Source organism: Pollachius pollachius (genome assembly GCF_949987615.1).
Source record: "Pollachius pollachius genome assembly, chromosome: 1".
Taxonomy (NCBI): domain Eukaryota; kingdom Metazoa; phylum Chordata; class Actinopteri; order Gadiformes; family Gadidae; genus Pollachius; species Pollachius pollachius.
Genome location: NC_136934.1, coordinates 51,092,520 through 51,112,281, shown reverse-complemented (window position 1 = coordinate 51,112,281; position 19,762 = coordinate 51,092,520). Strand labels below are relative to the sequence as shown.

Sequence of the window (19,762 nt, the reverse complement as noted above, 5' to 3'; positions counted from 1 at the left end):
CACCAGAGAGACGGAGTACGGGGGGGGGGGGGGAGAAGAGGAAGACAACACAAGACTTCAGGACACAGCTGTGACATGAAGGAGCGAACCACTTCACTAAAACAACAATGAATGTATTCGAACTTCGGTGTTTACTAGGAAACCACTGGGACAGGGGACACCATGAAAAATAAATCCAGCATTTGTTGAGAAAGTAAAAAATGTTAAGTAAAAATCTACTGCTTGATTCAATTTCAACAAGTTTCAACATGAAGAGCCTTTTCATTGATTTCATTATTGATTGAACTAGCTGCCCCCCCCTCCCCAAACCCAAATCACATGAGTGGTTTGAGAGGTCTTACCTGTTCCTCTACCTGATCAGCCTCCAGAGTACAGTCGATGGGATATCCTAACATCCAGGTCATTCTCGACGCACAACAACGCAATTCAAAAAAAAATATTGTTAGACAAAACTTGGTGGCATCTCTTTCCGTCAAGTTGAACGGAAAAAGTGTGAGTGAGGTTTAAAAATACTCCGGAGCGAGACAGCGGTCGGGGGCCAATCAGCACGAAGAGGCGCTGCTAGGCAACAACCTCCTCTTTTATCCATCATCGAACGGTAAGGAAATCAAACCCTGCTCCACTTCTCCTCCTATCCCCGTCCTAAAGCGCCACCTAAAGGCGTCCCGGACATCTACATCACATCTTCATCCTCTGACACACATTATCAGATTATACCAAAAAAACAAACGTATTTAAAACAGAGAAAATAATCAAAAAGGCTATTTGATTTGTCGTTAATTAGATATAGATCGGATATATTAGATCGATTGTTCTCTAAACTATTTGAGAGCAAAGGTGTGAGTACTGTCAAAGATGACGTCAGACGCGGTCGGTTGAACGCATCGACGCGTCATGAGAACGTTAAACCTTTACGCCCAATAAGGGTTTTAATAACGGATGTAAAGTAATTTATAACAACGATGGAGGTTTGATGATTGACGTTTAAAGTTTTGGGGTTGAATGGGGGTCGAGACTCATTGATTCATTGATTCATTCATCCCGTCGGACGTCTCGCCGTCACCGCGCTCGTCTCACGCGCGTTCCTGTGGTGTCCTTGTGACGTCACCCGGCGCTGGGCCAATCGGTGGGGCGGCCCGCCCTGTCGGCCCCGCCCCCTAAACAAACCGCCATTTGAAAAAACCCAAACAGAGAGAGCGACTGACACTCTGAGAGCCAGGTAAACTTTTATAACATTACTGACTAACACCAGGCACAGAGAATACTTTAATCTTTACCTCTTTAGCCCAACTCATCCACATTAATGTCGCTCGGCGGAGATTTTTAAACACCTCGCCTGGCAGATAGGTTGTCCTGCACGGCTGCAACTTCACAGTGTTTCAAAGCGGGGCTAACGTAGCTTAGCATGCCGGTGGACCTCCGCCTCTCCGCTCCGTCGCTAGAGGAACAACGCCGCCCGCCTGTGTGGTGTGTTCCCCACTGTACTACGAGCCAGCCGTCACACGGCGGGGTAAACCCGGGCTCAGCCGACGTGTATGTTAACGTTAAACCGAGGGCGGGACCGGAGCGGCGGGGTTTAAACACCCGCAGCGCGCCAAGCCGCATTACCGCCCGCCGCTACTCGTCCTCCTCCGCACCGCCCATCTCTAACAAGTCATGCTTCAAACATGGACCTCAAACTGCGTGTGTGTGCGTGTTAATGCCACACGGCTGTCTTGTATTTATGTGCATTGCCCTGTTGAAGTGGGCTGTGACCGCCGTGGAATTTAATACAGAACTTCCAAAGCTGTGCGGAACTTGAATTGGTATGGTGGATATCTTTTTTTTACCATCCAGGACGTTTTTATTCACTCCGCCCGACGAAGCTGAACAGACGGAGGGAATATGAGTGAGACGGAGGAGGTAGCGGTGGAAGCAGCGGCCTTGTCCGGGGAGGAGGCGGAGGAGACGCGGGAAGATGAGCCGGCGGACACGCCCACCCCAGGTAAAAGCCGCAGCGGGATTCCCGGTAAAAGTCCAATTCTCTGTTAAAAAAACTTCAACAAACCACCAAAGCCAGTTTTTCTTGAATCCATTCTATAGAAACAAATAACTAGTGGAGTGTCTTTGCTGTTGCTTTTGTAATTCTTCTAGGTGCATGAAGTACAGTGCTAGACCCGCATCATTGATGGAAACCAATAGTTACAGTGTTATAAAGTACATGAGGTGAACTGTGTGGTTCTGTGCAGACCCGAGTACGGAGGTGATGGGGAAGCGGACCAAGAAGACGGTGGCCCGGCTGGAGATCCAGATGGCCAAGCCCAAGGAGAAGCTGAAGGTGGAGGACGGTGAGGAGAACCCACATGCTGTTCATCTGAGGGAGGACGTGATGCGTGTCCCTGATGTCGTCTCAGGAGTCGTCAGCAGGGGCACACGGCATCGGATAGTGATGACGAGTTTGTGGTCTCTGTTTTGACTCTCTCTCTCTCTCTCTCTCTCACTCTTCTGTCTGGTCTCTCTCTCTCTCTGGGCTCTCTGGTCTCTCTCACTCTCTCGCTCTCTCTGGTCTCTCTCGCTGGTCTCTCTCTCTCTCAGGGGGGGGGGATAAGTTGGGGGACATCCCGAGGACGAACCACATGATCGGGAAGTTGAAGCCGGGAGACCTGAAGCCGCTTCACTCCATCATGTTCGACCGGCCCGGCAAGGTGAGGGGTCAGAGGTCGTCTCGGGGTGAGGGTGAGGGGTCAGAGGTCGTCTCGGCGTGAAGGTGAGGGGTCAGAGGTCGTCTCGGGGTGAAGGTGAGGGCAAGGTTCATGTCAGAACTCGGGGAGGGGTCATAGCAGCTCAAACCCAACAGGGGGCGAGCTTCACTCTAATCTGGATACCGAGCGCGTTCCAAAACCATTTCCTACATTCATTGCCCTCGTGCTCGTTCACCTCACCCTGGAGGGTAGAGAAAAATAGTACATGCATACATAGCATTGTGTAGCCTCTTATCCTAGCTATCTCTGTCGTATACGGGGAATGGGTTAACCTAGCGATTGTTAATGCTTGTATACCAACAGTGAAATATTGTTTTTCTTCTTCTGACAAATGTACTTATTGTAAGTTGCTTTGGATAAAAGCTTCTGTTAAACGCCCTGAATGGAGGCGACGCGCAGGGGCAGTTAGTCAGCGAGAGGGAAGGAGCAGTGTGTAGGGAAACGGAAGTGTATCGTGGCTCCCCCTCTCAGTCTGAACCCTGGTTCTGTTTGTCTCCCTCAGACCGCCAGCATGAGGAAGAACATGCGGCAGTTCAACGGCTTCCCCTTCGACGTCAACAGCAAACAGTTCACCAAGAAGAGAGACAAGCTGCTCAGGTGGGCTCTTCTGTTCTGTCGGGTTCTCCTCTGGGGGGGTTCCCCCCTGTTCAGCGGGGAACCCTTAGACCCTAGGTCTTGGGTCCAGGGTGTCGAGGGTGTTTGACTCTCAGCTAAAAGGTTCTGGGTTCGATCCCCTGATTCACGCATTCTTAGCTGTAAGCACTCTCCAGAAAAATATGTAAATAGTTGATACAGTTTTTAAGAAGAAGTTGTTTGTTCCACCACCACGGTAGAGGAGTGGGGATCCTCAGTCCACTGTGGGACGCTGAGGTCTTGTGTGTTCCGCTCCCCAGGTGGTCTTCGCTCACCAACCTGAAGCTGAGGGCCATCTGCAAGGTGCTGGACCTGGAGCAGAAGGGCAGCCAGGTGGACCTGATCAACCGCATCCTCGTCTTCCTCAGTGCGCCCAAGAACAGCGGCAAGGTGGGCGCCCGTTGAACCCGGCCCCGTGCAGGTCACTGGCAGGAAGAAGGGTTATTCCCCCAGCCTCGCAGCGACCCGGGGTAACACCCCGTCCCAACGGCCCCGTGCTCCCCCCGGTTCGCTCTCTTTTTCACCCCCACTGTCCTGTCTCTTTCACCCCTGGGGCTCCGGAGGTAGAGGGGGTTGGCTGGGAACCCTAAGGTTGCTAGTTTGATCCCCGGCTCCTCCTAGAGTGTCGAGGTGTCCCTGAGCGAGACGCCTCATCCTGACTGCTCCTGACGAGCTGGCCGTCGACCTGTGTGGTTGACTCCGCCTGGTGTGTGAATGTGTGCATGAATGTGTGCACGAATGGGTGAATATTGTACAGCTCTTTGAGTGGCCACTGGTTATAAAAGCGCTGTATATAAACGCAGTCCGTTCACCATTTACCCTGCTTCCCATGAAGAAGAAAGCTTATATTAAAAGAAAAGCAATGAAGTACCGATAAAGTGAACTGAGTCCGGCTCCCTAAACTCACCCTGCGCTCCTCTCTGACCTCTGACCTCTGACCTGCAGCCGCTGCTCTCCAAGAAGAAGAAGAGGAGCAAGAAGAGGCTGTCGGGCGGCGAGAGCAAGCCCCGCCCCAAGAGCACGTCAGCCAGCCCCAAGAAGACCAAGAGCGGCAGCAAGTCCAAGGCCATCGTCATGGAGTCCAGCAGCGACGAAGACGAGGAGGACGACGACGACAAGGCCGGGGCAAGGGCCGAGGAGGAGGAAGAGGAAGAGGAGGAGGAAGCCAAGGAGTCGGGGATCGAGAAGAGCGATGAGTCCGGAGACGAGGATGAAGATTTGGAGGATGAGGAGAAGGAGGAGGAGGAGGAGGAAGAGGTAATTCATGTTGGTTGTTTTTTCTTGTGACAGCAGCCCAGAGCCACATGGTGGTTCAGTCTTATATCTCTTTGGTGCGTGTGCGTGTGTGTGTGTGTGTGCGTGTGTGTGTGCGTGTGTGTCTGTCAGGGGTTAAAACTAATTTTTTCACCACCGACCAGGAAACTTCCAAAAAACATTTTGAACCGTCCCAAATCGTTCAGAATTTTCCCAAAAATCTTTTTTACATTTTGAGTTGTTACTTACTGATAATATAATAAAAAAACACACTATGTTGACAAAATAATCTATTTATTTCCAGCCTAGGTTTGTTTAGCTTCAAGACGACAACCAACACCCTCAGTCACAGAGCTGTGGTCTACTTGACCTTCTGCCAGTACCGTTCAGTGACTGCAGTCAGGGAGTTGTATTGATTCAATTGAACGAAGCTCAGTCCTTTTTACATTTACCTTTTCATATTATGCATACATATTTTCCACCAACCGCAAACCCGTTCTGTTAGCAGAAAGTGTTAACTTAAACAGAAAAATTAAGTCAGTGCCCACAAAAATCTCTCCGTCCCGAGGTCGACCCGAGACAATATTGATCCTCCCGATGACAATTAATTACATCCCCGGGACGACAGGAAATTGTTAGTTTTAATCCCTGGTGTGTGGGTGTTACGATCTGACCTACCGCGCTCGCTATTAACCGGGGTAGACAGCCCGTGACCTAAGTCTGGCCCTACGTGGTGTGCTTGACTTGAGTATTGTTCCTAATCTTCCCCTGGGTGAGTGTGATCTAACCTATCCAGGGGTTAGGTGCGAGGTACTCACCACAGGTCCACAGCCACCGAAGGCGAACAGCCCCGCGTCCCACCACACCGGCACCTAGTCTGCAGGCCACCAGCCCGCCTTCTATATTCTTCCTTCAGTTCACCGTGTACATAAAAATCCAAAAGGTTCTCTTCTCAAAGTCGCCAAGCAACGCGTGTCCGTCGGGTTGCTTTCATTCACCCCTCTCTCACCTGCTGAAACCAGGCACTCTCCACTCTCTCTGAACTCCCAGCGCTTCCTGTCCCCTCAGCTGTTGCTACTTACCTGTGATGAGCACCTCAACACCGCCCCCTCTGTGGGATGTCAGTACTGACCCTAACTCTAAGCACCCTAAAACAAACCCTATTCCTAGTATCGTAACACTAACGTTGGTTATTTGTAGTTAGAGTCCTCAATAAAATAATAAGGTAATGCTATTTAAAAATAAACTTTATTTTATTGTTTTATTGTCACAGCAGAAAAGTCGAACTCAAAATTTATTAAAGTTTATATCGGCGGACCGATATATCGGTTGGGCTCTACCCATGGGATCTTTTGCAATTAATCCGGATTAATCACAGAAAGAAAAAGAAATCGATTGACAGCACAAATTGATACATATATAGTGTGAAAACCATTCCACTCTTCACTGATATCTGTACTGGTAAGGCACAATCCAAGGATATCAAGTACTCTCACACCACGTCTGCCCTCAGCAGCCCCCCTGACAGTCATCTGGACCTCCTTCCTAAACTGCCCAACAACTCTCCCCTCAGGCTCCCAAGGCCAAATCGCCCGCCAGGAAACCAGCCGCCAGCAAACGGCCGCGCCCACCAAAGAGGAAGAGCCCCGCGCCCAGGAAGAGGTCCGTGAAGGCGCCCTCAGATTCAGAGAGCGAGGCCGACGACAAGGTGAGGCAGAGGCACCCCCCACCCAACTCATGGGTTAACCTACCGGTTAGTTTCACCGTACTGATCCCTCTGCCTGTCTGTCTGTCTGTCTGTCTGTCTGTCTGTCTGTCTGTCTGTCTGTCTGTCTGTCTGTCTGTCTGTCTGTCTGTCTGTCTGTCTGTCTGTCTTTGTGTCTTTCTGTCTGTCTGCCTGCCTGTCTTTGTTTCTGTCTGTCTTTGTGTCTCTTTGTCTTTGTGTCTGTCTGTCTGTCTGTCTGCCCTCCTGCCTGTCTGTCCGTCCGTCCCTCAGCCCAAGAAGAAGGCCAAGAGAGCCGCTCCGTCCAAACCCTCCACCAAGTCCAAGAAGGCCGACAGCAGCAGCAACAGCAAGAAGAACAACAACACAGGTAACCACGGCAACGCCCCCCCCAGGGGCCACAAGCCGAGTCCTGACACCAGGTCTACCGCTGGCCCCCCCAGGGGGGGCTGACCTCTTGGTAGATCTGAACCCCCCCCTCCCCTCTCCCCCAGTGTCTGAGGGGAGCTCCGACGACGACCGGCCGCTCATCAAGATGTTGCGCGTGGCTCCGTCGGACAAGCAGCTGGAGGAGTCGGTACGGAGCCTGCTGAAGGACGCCGACCTGGAGGAGGTCACCATGAAGCAGATCTGCCAGAAGGTGACCGTCAGTAGGGGTCCACCCATGAGGACGTCTGGTCAGCCTCAGCCCGCCACAGATGCGCCGATTATCTCAGGCCGATACTTCTTCTGCTCCCTCAATGTACAGCATGGAAATTACACAATGATGATAACAAACGTTGTGTAGCGCTCGTCACAACACACAGACACGGGTGGGCTTCTTCCAAAACGGGCGTTCTTTAATGGCACTCTTTACTCCTTCACGCGGGCACATTAACACCTTCTAATTACACATTACAAATGGGTTCAGTGACATTATGTTTACTTCCCATTTTAACCCTTTTACCCAACGTGAATTATTATCTATTTATTTACAACATGACATTGGAGTATTGATGAAGTGTGCATAATGAAAGAAAACTTATTTATGAAGCGTCACTTTTATCTTACATGTCTCGATTTAAAAAAGAAAAAATTATTGAACTGTCTGTAAATCATGGCGGGAAAGAATATGTAAAAAAAAAAAAAAGAAAATCGGCGAAAGTGTCGACCGATGCAAATACACGAAAATAACGATCATTAACCGATCACTAACCGTCGTCACCAACATCACCAACACAACCACACCGCGACTAGCGCTAATGCCCTCATAATACTTCACCCGTCACCACCAGAATCATCGTTACCATGGCGCTCTGTCTGAAGACAGCTGGGTGTACCGTGTGTCCTACCGTGTGTCCTAACCTGTGTCCTAACCTGTGTCCTACCGTGTGTCCTAACCTGTGTCCTACCGTGTGTCCTACCGTGTGTCCTACCGTGTGTCCTAACGTGTGTCCTAACGTGTGTCCTAACGTGTGTCCTAACGTGTGTCCTAACCTGTGTCCTAACGTGTGTCCTAACGTGTGTCCCAGGTCTACGATGCGTACCCGGACCACGACCTGGCCAGCAGGAAGGACTACATCAAACAGACCGTCAAATCAGTGAGTGTTTGAGTCGTCGGGCTGCATTCCTATCGTCTGTCAGGAGTTTCCTCGGGATAAATCTCCCAGGTGTTTTCCTCCGTCTCAGTCGTTCCCTCTTAGCTCAAGAGTTGCTAGCATCGGACCCGACAGAGAAAGGGCAATTTAGCTGACGTATAAATGATGTTTCAAAAGTACTTTTTCATCGCTTTTCCACTTTTCTTTTTGTGAGATATGCTCAGCCCGCTGGGCCCTTGAAGCCCCCGGTATTCTAACAGATGGTTTAAGGCCTCGGCCCGCTCTGAATGCTGCAGTAGAAACTCGTATTCTTTCCGGCTCTAGTTTTTCCAGGTGCCGTCTGGACTGGAAGACTCTAAATACATCCTAGCCAAGCCATATCGCGCGCTCAGGCCTTGGATGTTTTGAAGGGGACATATTATACCACCAGGCGAGAGTGTGATTAGCCTTACAAGCCGTTTCGAAAATCTGCCCCTTATGTCATCACTGGGTCTGTTCTGGATAGATGAGCGACGTTGACTTCAGTCCACTGGGTAGGCTGGTAGACTGATCTATCCAGCACAGATCTAGGTGGACACGCCCACTAGTGATGTCAGATCGGGCAGATTATCAAAACGGCTTGTAAGGCTAATCACACTCTCACCTGGTGGCATGATGTGTCCCCTTTAAGTGAGGAGTCGCCAAATAAATTCAGGTCAATATCCAGACCGCTGATTGGCTGAAGGAGACCGTCAGTCGGTCGACGTAGGCATCCAGACCGTTCCAGAAGCAGAAAGTTCCCGTCATCAGGCTGGTCTCCGGGCTAGCCAATCAGGGACAGGGCATTAAAGAAAAGTCAACTTCCTGTAGTGACCCAACTCTTTATTTTCCTTCCAGCTCATCACCTGACCTGGACACTGAGTCCTGCTCTCGCAGTCCGCCCGTTCTGTTATGAACCAGCTGTTCTCCTGACTCGTTCGTCCAGTCAACCCATTCATAAAATAAGCATTGTCTCACGCCGTCACCTACCTTTTGTTCTGATGATAGATTAACCTTTTGGTTTTATTAGCCTTAGTCATGAGGTGTAATAGAGCAAGTATTATTAAACCTATTTTTACTGTTTATGAAGACAGGAGGCCTTGAAATCATCCATCCTCAGCCCGTCGTCGTTCCACCGTCAACAGACCGATCACTAATCAATACACCGATCAGAAACGTACAGACCTAACCTTTAGACGTTTTGCAGGTCAAAATGAGTTCCTCAACATGTCCTTGTTTGCTAACATAATTAGATTATTTTCGGAACCAGTTCTCAGATATTGTGTTATGTACATTTGTAAATATATTCTTGTTTTCCTGTTTTGGTATTCCTGATCAGTTTTGGAGAACGCCTGGGATTTAGTTTCACTTCAGGGTCACCTGTTGAAAGTGAACCAATCCTCGACTTTAAAATGTAATTCATTGGTGTTTAACTGATATCTTAACACAATGAAAATGAATATCTATAATTTGTTGTTTAACAGCCTCGACCATGTCGAGGTTGGCTAATGATTGTAGAACTGGACATGTATCTAATTGGATAATTGAGTATAAGACACAGATCTGTATCTTCTCTGGTTATGTCGAATCATAAAGCTGAAGAATACACTCCTAATTTTCAAAAACGATTTTGTGGGAATAATAAAACATGTTTTTTCTAATAATTGTTTTTGATGTGTTTATAACAAGCCTCCAGTCGGAACTACTCAGCTCTAGTCGCTAGGGGGCGCAGATGTTTACAGAAGCGTTTGCAGAACATCTCCTTAAAACAGCCCCTTAGTAGGATGACCTGCGGACCCGGTTCAGATGGACAATGAACGCACACGTTTATGATTAGTACAACTATTGTGTTTGTGCACGATGCCGTGTAAGACCGCCTTCAAGCCACAAACCAGCTGAAGCCAAACCGAGCCGCCTAGCGGTTAAGCCCACCCACTGAGACTCCATAAGAGTGCCGTGTTGCCAGATTGGGCCATATTTCTCGCCCAGCCTTGCAACCCTGAGAGAGACCGCAGACCCAAAAGAAGCCAGAGTCTCGCGGACCACCACGACACAGCCCCTTTCCCAGAAGATGGGTAGCTTCTGCCTCCTACAGACCCGGTTTCTCCTCCGCCCGTTCCTACCCTCCGCCGCCATGCAGCGTACATACAGCCTGGACGTGACCCCCGAGCTGGTGCGGAACCAGGCGTACATCGACGGCCGCTGGACCTCCGCCGCTGCCGACTTCCCCGTCCTGGACCCGGCCAGCGGGGCGCTGATCGCCCGGGTGGCGGACTGCGGTCCCGCGGAGGCCAAGCAGGCCGTGGACGCGGCGTACAAGGCGTTCCACACCTGGAAGCAACAAACCGCGAAGGTGCATTGCTGTGCATGTCTGTAGTCATTATTATCGGCCAAATAACCAAACCACATCCAACCTGCAGACCTGTCACCCGGGACTGGCAGGTTCGTCTGGATGAAGGGTCTATGTGTGTCTCTGTGTCTGTCTGGATGTCTGCCTGCCCCCCTGTCTGTCGTTTTGAAGGGTCTGTTATGTAACGGTGCCGTGGGGTTGGGGTATGAGGTGCACAGCACATTGGCTGTCAGTGCATTGAACGTAAGGCTGGTTATTCGTGCAGTAAACTAATCTATTAATCAGTATTCCCTAGAAGAGGGGACGTTATAAGACCCTAACTCCTTGTGGGTGGAAAACAGGCGCACACCACAGCTACACACATGGCATGCTGATTTAAGGGATGTAAACTTGAATTGTAACCTTTGATCGCTCACTACTAAAGCCTGCTGTGTTCAGTAGCCAGCAGACAGCCTTCATCTTCTTCGTGTTGTGTTTGGGTTACAGGAGCGCAGCGACCTCCTGCGGCGGTGGTATGAACTGTTGGTGAAGCACAAGGACGAGCTCGCTCGGATCGTCACCTTTGAATGCGTGAGTTACGCGGTGGCGGCGGCAGAGATTTTCTTGCTGGTGCTACAGTGGGTCTGAATTATTCACTGATGGTGCTGAGGGATGTACTGTATGGTAAAATATATCCGCAGGGCCAGACAAATGCGTGATTTTCAACTGAAAAGCACAACACTAACCCACAATGTCCACTGCTATTCGCATTGCATAGAGAGACAATGCCAAAAGATACACCGTTATTTATTAAAGTCCAATAAGGCAAACAACAGATGCAAGGCTTTACCAGAAGTTGGAAACATCGTAATCTGACCATGCAATACCTCAATTAATTCAACTACTGAATTTAAAACAAAAATCAATAGAATCACCGCTTGGAAGTCCAAGCAAAACTAGTAGGCTTAATAGCAGTAATATTTAAGGATTTGCAGGAAACATAAGGACTATGGGGTATCCACCACTAAATAATAATTATAATCAGCACTAATCTAGGCCTAAAAACTGCACTCACCATTGATGTTTTCAGAGAAGTACCTTTGCTGATTGCCAAACTGTGGCGAAGGGTACTTTTTCAATGCTGGCCGCTGAGGGCCTTGCTAACGTCGCTAACAGTATTCCCACTAGCATTAGTCATGGACCTATTAAAGGCACTAGTAGCAGCTTCATCCTCCACGTTCTCTTCCCGCTCAATTTCTTGTTCCTCTTCTTCGCCCTCACACTCCTTCGATGAACTGCTGTCGTCCTCATCCCCACTTTCTGCATGTCACTTTCAATTAAGACAGGCTGAGACGCCACTGATTCCTCTGGATGAGGTCGTTTTTCACAAAAAATCGATCCATTTTTCACGCCGGCCAAAATAATGCACGCTAGCTTGTAAAAGCATAATGTTCAATGTAGCTACTATAAATCTCTCGCGTGAGTGACAGTGAGTGACATCACCACCTTAAGTGAGCTTTGATCAGCTTAACTGATCCAAGGACAGCAACGGCAAGACATTGACAACGAACTGACCACAAATAAGCAGAAGTGTAGAGTGGATCTGACCTTAGACCAGCACAGAGTTTATAACTTTATTGCTGCCGCTGCGTGGTAATTGGTAATATGGTAATTGGGGGCGCTGTTTCACTAGATCAACTGGAGAAACGAGCTGAATTCAAAACTATACAGAGAAAGCAGACGATTTGTATGTCAAATTTCAGTTAATTTCTTGGTGGTGCTATGGTGGTGCTATAGCAACACTATAGCACCACCATAGCACCGCCCCAGCGCCGCCACTGGAGTAACGTAACAAGTAACATATTGTAATACAATAACAGTCATAACATCAAAGGTCCGCAGTTCAGTTGATTTGAATAGACGTTGAACTTCACTTTGAAAGATGTTAATAATTATGTTCTTAGTGGTGTGCATCACAAATACAAAACTAGTCAGAAAGAAGTGTTCTTGGGTCAGGCCTGAGGTATGTGTGTAGTAATGTGTGTGTGTGTGTGTGTCTCTGTGTGTGTGTGTGTCTCTGTGTGTCTCTGTGTCTGTGTGTATGTGTGTGTCTCTGTGTGTGTGTGTCTCTGTGTGTGTGTGTGTCTCTGTGTGTGTGTGTGTCTCTGTGTGTGTGTCTCTGTGTGTGTGTGTGTGTCTCTGTGTGTGTCTCTGTGTGTGTGTGTCTCTGTGTGTGTGTGTGTGTGTCTCTGTGTGTGTGTGTGTGTGTCTCTGTGTGTCAGGGTAAGCCCCTCCCCGAGGCCCTTGGGGAGGTCGGCTACTCCGCCGGCTTCCTGGAGTGGTTCTCGGAGGAGGCGAGGCGTTGCTACGGCGATTTCGTGCCCTCGCCGTTCCGCGACCGCAAGATCCTCCTCCTCAAGCAGCCGGTGGGCGTGGCCTCCGTCATCACGCCGGTCAGCTGGTTCATAAGCTCTATTGATTAATATTTGTAATTTCTGGTGATGACGCTACGAGCTGGCGGTCTGCTGACCTTTGACCTCTGACCTTTGACCTCTGCCTGTGGCCCCAGTGGAACTTCCCCAGCGCCATGATCACCAGGAAGGTGGGGGCGGCGCTGGCGGCGGGCTGCACGGTGGTGGTGAAGCCAGCCGAGGACACGCCCCTCTCCGCCCTGGCACTGGCCCAGGTCCGTAAGCCCCGCCCGCCACACTACACCTCAGCCAATCACAACACGACAGCCAATCACCAACACTGCAGCCAATTAAAATCACTATATCCAATCAAACACGACAGCCAATTAAAATCACTATATCCAATTAAAAACACTAGAGCCAATTTAAAACGCTTAATCCAATGAAGAACTCTACATCCAATTAAAACCGCTTAATCCAATTAAGGACAATACAGCCAATCAAAAATGCTAAATCCAAATAAAACACTACAGCCAATTAAACACTACAGCCAATTACAAATACTATAGCCAATCCCAATTCAGCATACAAAGATTTTGTGTGTGTGTGTGTGTGTGTGTGTGTGTGTGTGTGTGTGTGTGTGTGTGTGTGTGTGTGTGTGTGTGTGTGTGTGTGTGTAGCTGGCGGACCAGGCAGGGATCCCGGCGGGGGTGTTCAACGTGGTTCCCTGCTCCCGGGAGAAGACCCCCGCGGTGGGGGAGGTCCTCTGCACCGACCCCCTGGTGGCCAAAGTCTCCTTCACCGGCTCCACCGCCACCGGGAAGGTCTGACGCCTGGCCGTCTGTCTCGCTCCCTGTCTGTGTCTCTCTCTCCCTGTCTGTCTATCCATCCCTGTCTGTCTCTCTCTGTCTCGCTCCCTGTCTGGCTCTCTCTCTCCCTGTATCTGTTGTCTTTCTCTCCCTTTGTCTGTCCGTCTATCTCTGTCTCGCTCTCTCTTCCTGTCTGTCTCTCTCGCTCCCTGTCTGGCTCTCTCTCCCTGTATCTGTTGTCTTTCTCTCCCTTTGTCTGTTCGTCTCTCTCTGTCTCTGTCTTCCTGTCTGTCTGTCTATCCATCCCTGTCTGTCTCTCTCCCTGTGTGTCTGTTTTCTTTCTCTCCCTTTTTGTCTTTCTCTCTCTCCTGTTTTTAGGCCCTATCTAAGCTATGCGCTGGCTGTCTCTGTCTGACTGTGTCTTTCTGTCTGTCTCCTTCCCTGTCTTACATCCTGATCACTGTCTGAGCTTTTAATCCACACGTGAGCTGTAGTGGTGTATTTGAATATTTATTGTTTAAGTCAAGTGAGTAAATGTTAGTGAATCTGAGATAAAGTGACTGTTCTGAACGCAGCTCTGCCACACGGTGTCTCGTGGTGTCTGTCCGTCCGTCCGTCTAGATCCTTCTGAGGCACGCGGCCGACACGGTGAAGAAGGTCTCCATGGAGCTGGGGGGCAACGCCCCCTTCATCGTGTTCAACAGCGCCGACCTGGACAAGGCCGTGGCCGGCGCCATGGGGTCAAAGTTCAGGAACACTGGCCAGGTGAGGTCACTGAGAGGGGAGAACTCTGATCTGGGCGACGACGTCGTCACTTAACACGAACGATGTCATCACTTAACACGAACGATGTCATCACCTAGCATGACGACATCGTCACTTAACACGACGATGTCATCACCTAACACGTCATCGTCACTTAACACAACGATGTTATCACTTAACATGACAATGTCTTCACCTAACACGACGTCTTCACCTAACACGACATCGTCACTTAACACGATGATGTCATCACTTAACACGTCGATGTCATCACTTAACACGACGACATCGTCACTTAACACGACGATGTCGTCACTTAACACGAACGATGTCATCACCTAGCATGACGACATCGTCACTTAACACGACGATGTCATCACCTAACACATCATCGTCACTTAACACAACGATGTTATCACTTAACATGACAATGTCTTCACCTAACACGACGTCTTCACCTAACACGACATCGTCACTTAACACGACGATGTCATCACTTAACACGTCGATGTCATCACTTAACACGACGACATCGTCACTTAACACGACGATGTCGTCACTTAACACGAACGATGTCATCACCTAGCATGACGACATCGTCACTTAACATGACGATGTCATCACTTAACACAACAATGTCTTCACCTAACACGACATTGTCACTTAACACGACGACGTCGTCACTTAACACGACGATGTCATCACTTAACACAACAATGTCTTCACCTAACACGACATTGTCACTTAACACGACGACGTCGTCACTTAACACGACGATGTCATCACTTAACACGACGATGTCATCACCCAGCATGACGATATCATCACTTAACACGACGACGTCATCACTTAACAAGACGACGTCGTCACTTAACACGACGACGTCGTCACTTAACACGACGACGTCGTCACTTAACAGGACGACGTCGTCACTTAACACGACGACGTCGTCACCCACCTCATGCCCCCCACGGTGTCCCCCCCCCCTGCAGACGTGTGTGTGCTCCAACCGCTTCCTGGTTCAGAGCGGGATCCACGACGCCTTCGTGGAGAAGCTGGGCGTGGCCATGGACGCCCACCTGAGGATGGGCCACGGGGCCGAGCCCGGGGTCACCCAGGGCCCGCTCATCAACACCCGGGCCGCCGAGAAGGTGAGACCGCCGCGCTGACCGGGGTCCACGTGTCTCACTGCCACCATGGAGGGGTCTGGTGATGAGGGGCGGCGTGGGGCTCAGGAGGGAGAGCGGGTCGGCCGGTGACCCGAGGGTTGCTGGTTCGATCCCCGGCTCCTCCTAGCGGAGTGTCGAGGTGTCCCTGAGCGAGACGCCTCGCCCTGACCGCTCCTAACGAGCCGGCTGTCGCCCTGCGTGGCGGACTCCGCCGTCGGTGTGTGAACGGTTGAATGAATGGGTGAATGTTGGGCAGTATTGTAAAGCGCTTTGAGCGGCCGCTGGTTAGAAAAGGGCTGTAGCTATGCAGTCTGTTTACCATTTAGCATGGCATCAACACAGTCAGTTGGGGCCGGTGATGCCAGGGCCCCTTTGACCCCTGACCCCCGGTGTCTCCCATGCTGCCCTCCCTCCCTCGGCCTCTAGGTGGCGCACCAGGTGGAGGACGCGGTGGCCCGGGGGGCCAGGGTCCTGAGGGGGGGGAAGCGAGGGGAGGGGTCCTACATGGAGCCCACCCTGTTGACGGGCGTTACCACGGAGATGCTCTGCACCAAGGAGGAGACCTTCGGACCCCTGCTGCCAGTCATCAGGTCTGGACCAATCACGGCCTTGCAGGACAATGTTGAAAGGACATTTCAACATTGGAAATCCTGCCAACAGGGGGAAGGTTGAGTGGGTACGATTGTGTCTTTTGTGGGTGAAATTGTTTGTTTTGTGGCTAAAGTTGTGTTTTGTGTGTTTGCCTGCAGGTTCAACACAGAGAGGGAGGCGCTGGCTATCGCTAACGCAACCGACGTGGGGCTAGCAGGTGAGTGTCCCTCAAAACCAGCAGCAACCGTTGTGCATTTACAAAGTCTCCAGTTCATCAGTGTCAAACCACCAGCTGTCTTTAGACCTGGTGGTTTGTTGTCTCAGCTACGCTGTCATTAAGAAGACACTCGGTTCCAAGTGGCCGACAGTGAATTCAGATCATTGAGGAGCAGCCAGGGGCGTCTTGCTTAAGGATGGCTTCAGGTTGGACTGCAGACGTTGCACCCAGGTCTTCTCTAACCCTGTTGATGGTCTCTCTTGTCTGTCTGTCTCCCTCTGCCTCTGGTCTCTCTGGTATCTCTCTCTCTGGTCTCTCTCTCTCCTCTGGTCTCTCTCTCTTACCCGCTCTCTCTCTGTTCTCTCTCTTTCTCCTATGGTCTCTCTCTTTCTGGTCTCACTCTCTCTCCTCTGGTCTCTCTCTTACCCTCTCTCTGGTCTCTTTCTCCTATGGTCTCTCTCTCTCTTTCTCCAATGGTCTCTCTCTCTCACCCTCTCTCTTACCCTCTCTGGTCTCTCTCTCTCCTCTGGTCTCTCTCTCTCACCCTCTCTCTGGTCTCTCTCTCTCCTATGGTCTCTCTCTCTCTCTTACCCTCTCTCTGGTCTCTCTCTCCTCTGGTCTCTCTCTCTTACCCTCTGTCTCGCTCTCTCTTACCCCCTCTCTCTCTCTCTCTTTTACCCTCTCTGGTCTCTCTCTCTCCTATGGTCTCTCTCTCTCTCTCTTACCCTCTCTCTGGTCTCTCTCTCTCCTCTGGTCTCTCTCTCTTACCCCCTCTCTCTCTCTCTTTTACCCTCTCTGGTCTCTCTCTCTCCTATGGTCTCTCTCTCTCTCTCTTACCCTCTCTCTGGTCTCTCTCTCTCCTCTGGTCTCTCTCTCTTACCCTCTCTCTCTCCTCTCTCCTCTTCCCTCCCCCCCCCAGGCTACTTCTTCTCCCAGGACGTGAGTCAGATCTGGCGTGTGGCCGAGGCCCTGGAGACGGGCATGGTAGGGGTGAACGAGGGGCTGCTGTCCACGCCGGAGGCCGCCTTCGGGGGGGTGAAGCAGTCGGGCCTGGGCAGCGAGGGCTCCAAGTACGGCATCCAGGAGTACCTCCACATCAAGTACATGTGCTTCGGCGGGCTGGAGGCCTGAGCGTCGCCGCGGCAACGGTCGGGGTCTCCTCGACGAACCGTTGCCATGTAAGCAAGGGGGTCACAGGGCCTAATGACTGGATCCTTATCCACCTACGGGCTATCTTGGGTCTAAGCGCTAGCTGGTTGGAGCGCTAGCCTAACCCTACCCTAAAATTTACCCTAGTTGGATTAGGAACTTGTTCCGAATGGAGGAATTTTGTTTCAAACGCGCTCATGGCCAAAAACAGAGCAGCTGAGAAGACTCGTAATCTTGAGTCCTCTGTAACAGGAGTCTGCAGGGTGAAAAAATAAAATAATAATATTTGTGCACAAGATCTTTGCTGCCTAAAATTGAGTCTTAATCTGTATTTTTGTCGCAAAAAAAAAGGAGAAATATGTAAGAATTTAATTGGAAAGAGGATTGAGCTTTCTGGTAATTATTTCGTGAAAAGTCTGTTTGCGTAGTTGCATGATTTACGTATTAAACCTGAGGTCAAACTTTTCCCACAAGCTAAAACAAACTAATCAGTGTATAGGTCCTTTAACATCCGTCCTCATGTTCTGTGTAGTTTAACTTTGACCTGACCGTGTGCCAAGATAACGTGATAATGCAGGTGACGATAATTATTAATAAATCTAGTCTAAGATTTACAGCCTAGATGTCCTCAACACTGTTTTTCTCTGAACTTGATTGTGTGTATCATGTTGTATTGTTTTTAATGTAGATACAATATGTGACATCATATAGACCCTACTGTGTATTTCTAATGTTTAGAAGAATGGAAAGAATTAAAATAAATGTTTTGATATTTTTAATTTTCTTGTGGTAGACTCGGTTTGTTGCGGACGTTGTGATGTTGGTATGATTATATTAGGTTACAATAAATAATTGAATGCATAACATAGTATACAAAGGGACCGAGAACATAAGCTAATTTAATTTAGTATATGCTACAAGTGAACCTCCTAAGATGGCGCCATTTGATTGGTTCGCTATCTCGGGACGTTGGGCATACCCCTTGATCGAGATCTCAAACTCGGGATATTGCTTGACGGTCGTCTCGTCGCGCTCATAAAAACAAATAAATCCAGACAGAAAGTTTTATCTTTTTTTTTTGAGTGTTCACTTGTAGTATATACTCAATCATTCACCTCAGGCTCTGTGAATAGTGGGGAATAGCCCCCCGAGACCGAAGGTTAAGGGGGCTATTCACTTCGCCTTCGATGAATAATTGTTAAATATAACCTTAATAGTCAACTGTATATTACTAACTTAATATAAAACACGCTCTGTATTCGTTCTCCACAACCCACAGCGTCGTTATGAACCGATATGAACCAGATCGGGACAGGTCTTGTTATGCAGGATTTAAAGTGTAAACCTTTATTGAATAACTTCCTGTTACAAAGCCAGAGTTGATCAGTACCCGGGGCAGCAGAGCGCTAGCTCCCTGGTCTAGTGGAGCATGAGTCAGCATGTTCACTTGGTCTTTACACTGCAAAGCATGCTAGTTCGAAAACAAGTCTATGAACGCCTTCTTGTTAGCCAGAAGAAAACACTAAGGAGTTCTTAGTGGTGTTTTAGCGCTGGAAAGTAAACACTTGTAAGTATAACGTACGAGCTGAGTACTAGTTAGAAGCTATCTCCCAAGGCCATGTAAAAAGCAGGGCCATTTCCCAAAATGCTCTGAGACTACAAAGGTAGCGTGTCCCGAGATAACCCCATCTGAGCCTACACCACATGTCCTGGCCATGACCCTAAAGCCACACCCCCATTCAGGTCAGCCACGCCCCCATAGCCACGCCCCCAGTCAGGTCAACCACGCCCCCTGCACGAAACCAGTCAGGTCAGCCCCTCCTGGTGGCTTGTCCTTCTCCCACTGGGCTCCCAGTGGACACGATATCAGGTGTTCGATAACGCGATGCAACGCTGACGCCCCCTCTAGTGGCAGCTTGGGGGAGTTGACTACACTTCTGTTGGACGCGCTTCAACGCTATTCAACAACACCGTTGTCTGACCGTCCAACGAGCTCTCCCACCACGGGCCACACAACAGGACCATGAGCAAGGGAACACAGGATGTAACAGACGCTGTCCCGCCCCCCTCTCTACGCGCCACCTGTCCTTCACGTCACCAGAGGAGCGCATCGTCTCACCTCAATCCACCCGGGGACATCTCATCAGGGGGGGCCCCAGACTGGGTTAGCTATGTACAGTCTCAGCCTCCGGCCTCACGTCCTCAGCTCTGGATCAGACCGGACCACAGGTCACAGGTCACAGGTCACAGGTCACAGGGCGCGGTGCTCAGACCTGCTGAAGCCCCCCATCCCTGTCCAGGTCTGACCCGGTCCGTGTTCTGGGGGGTGCGGGTTAGACCTGAGCAGGCGGGCGGTGGGTGTGGGGTCGTGGTCTG

The 19,762-nt window shown here is 50.1% G+C and overlaps 2 protein-coding genes across 2 annotated transcripts; both read left to right on the top strand.

Moving 5' to 3' along the window:
- The first annotated feature begins 1,156 nt into the window (after positions 1–1,156).
- dek (DEK proto-oncogene) lies at positions 1,157–9,549 on the top strand. The gene is made up of 12 exons (XM_079754973.1): positions 1,157–1,219; positions 1,837–1,984; positions 2,229–2,327; positions 2,575–2,684; positions 3,244–3,338; positions 3,635–3,764; positions 4,320–4,631; positions 6,202–6,336; positions 6,625–6,721; positions 6,846–6,991; positions 7,863–7,931; positions 8,805–9,549. The coding sequence occupies exons 2-12, from the start codon at positions 1,885–1,887 to the stop codon at positions 8,814–8,816; spliced, it is 1,305 nt and encodes a 434-aa protein (XP_079611099.1). The 5' UTR covers positions 1,157–1,219; positions 1,837–1,884; the 3' UTR covers positions 8,817–9,549.
- Positions 9,550–9,971: 422 nt separating this feature from the next.
- On the top strand, positions 9,972–18,121 carry aldh5a1 (aldehyde dehydrogenase 5 family, member A1 (succinate-semialdehyde dehydrogenase)). The gene is made up of 10 exons (XM_079751688.1): positions 9,972–10,299; positions 10,783–10,866; positions 12,558–12,728; positions 12,845–12,961; positions 13,367–13,510; positions 14,117–14,260; positions 15,253–15,411; positions 15,856–16,019; positions 16,179–16,237; positions 17,157–18,121. Exons 1-10 carry the CDS (start codon positions 10,018–10,020, stop codon positions 17,366–17,368), a joined length of 1,536 nt encoding a protein of 511 aa, XP_079607814.1. The 5' UTR covers positions 9,972–10,017; the 3' UTR covers positions 17,369–18,121.
- Positions 18,122–19,762: the final 1,641 nt, after the last annotated feature.

What these genes read in the sequence shown, in the direction of transcription:
- aldh5a1 (XM_079751688.1), top strand. Translation starts at nt 10,018, where the DNA reads ATGGGTAGCTTCTGCCTCCTACAGACCCGGTTTCTCCTCCGCCCGTTC. An exon ending in GGAAGCAACAAACCGCGAAG is followed by an intron (nt 10,300 to 10,782) that starts GTGCATTGCTGT and finishes TTTGGGTTACAG; the next exon opens with GAGCGCAGCGACCTCCTGCG. An exon ending in CCGCCCTGGCACTGGCCCAG is followed by an intron (nt 12,962 to 13,366) that starts GTCCGTAAGCCC and finishes GTGTGTGTGTAG; the next exon opens with CTGGCGGACCAGGCAGGGAT.
- dek (XM_079754973.1), top strand. Translation starts at nt 1,885, where the DNA reads ATGAGTGAGACGGAGGAGGTAGCGGTGGAAGCAGCGGCCTTGTCCGGG. An exon ending in AGAGCGAGGCCGACGACAAG is followed by an intron (nt 6,337 to 6,624) that starts GTGAGGCAGAGG and finishes TCCGTCCCTCAG; the next exon opens with CCCAAGAAGAAGGCCAAGAG. An exon ending in TGAAGCAGATCTGCCAGAAG is followed by an intron (nt 6,992 to 7,862) that starts GTGACCGTCAGT and finishes CGTGTGTCCCAG; the next exon opens with GTCTACGATGCGTACCCGGA.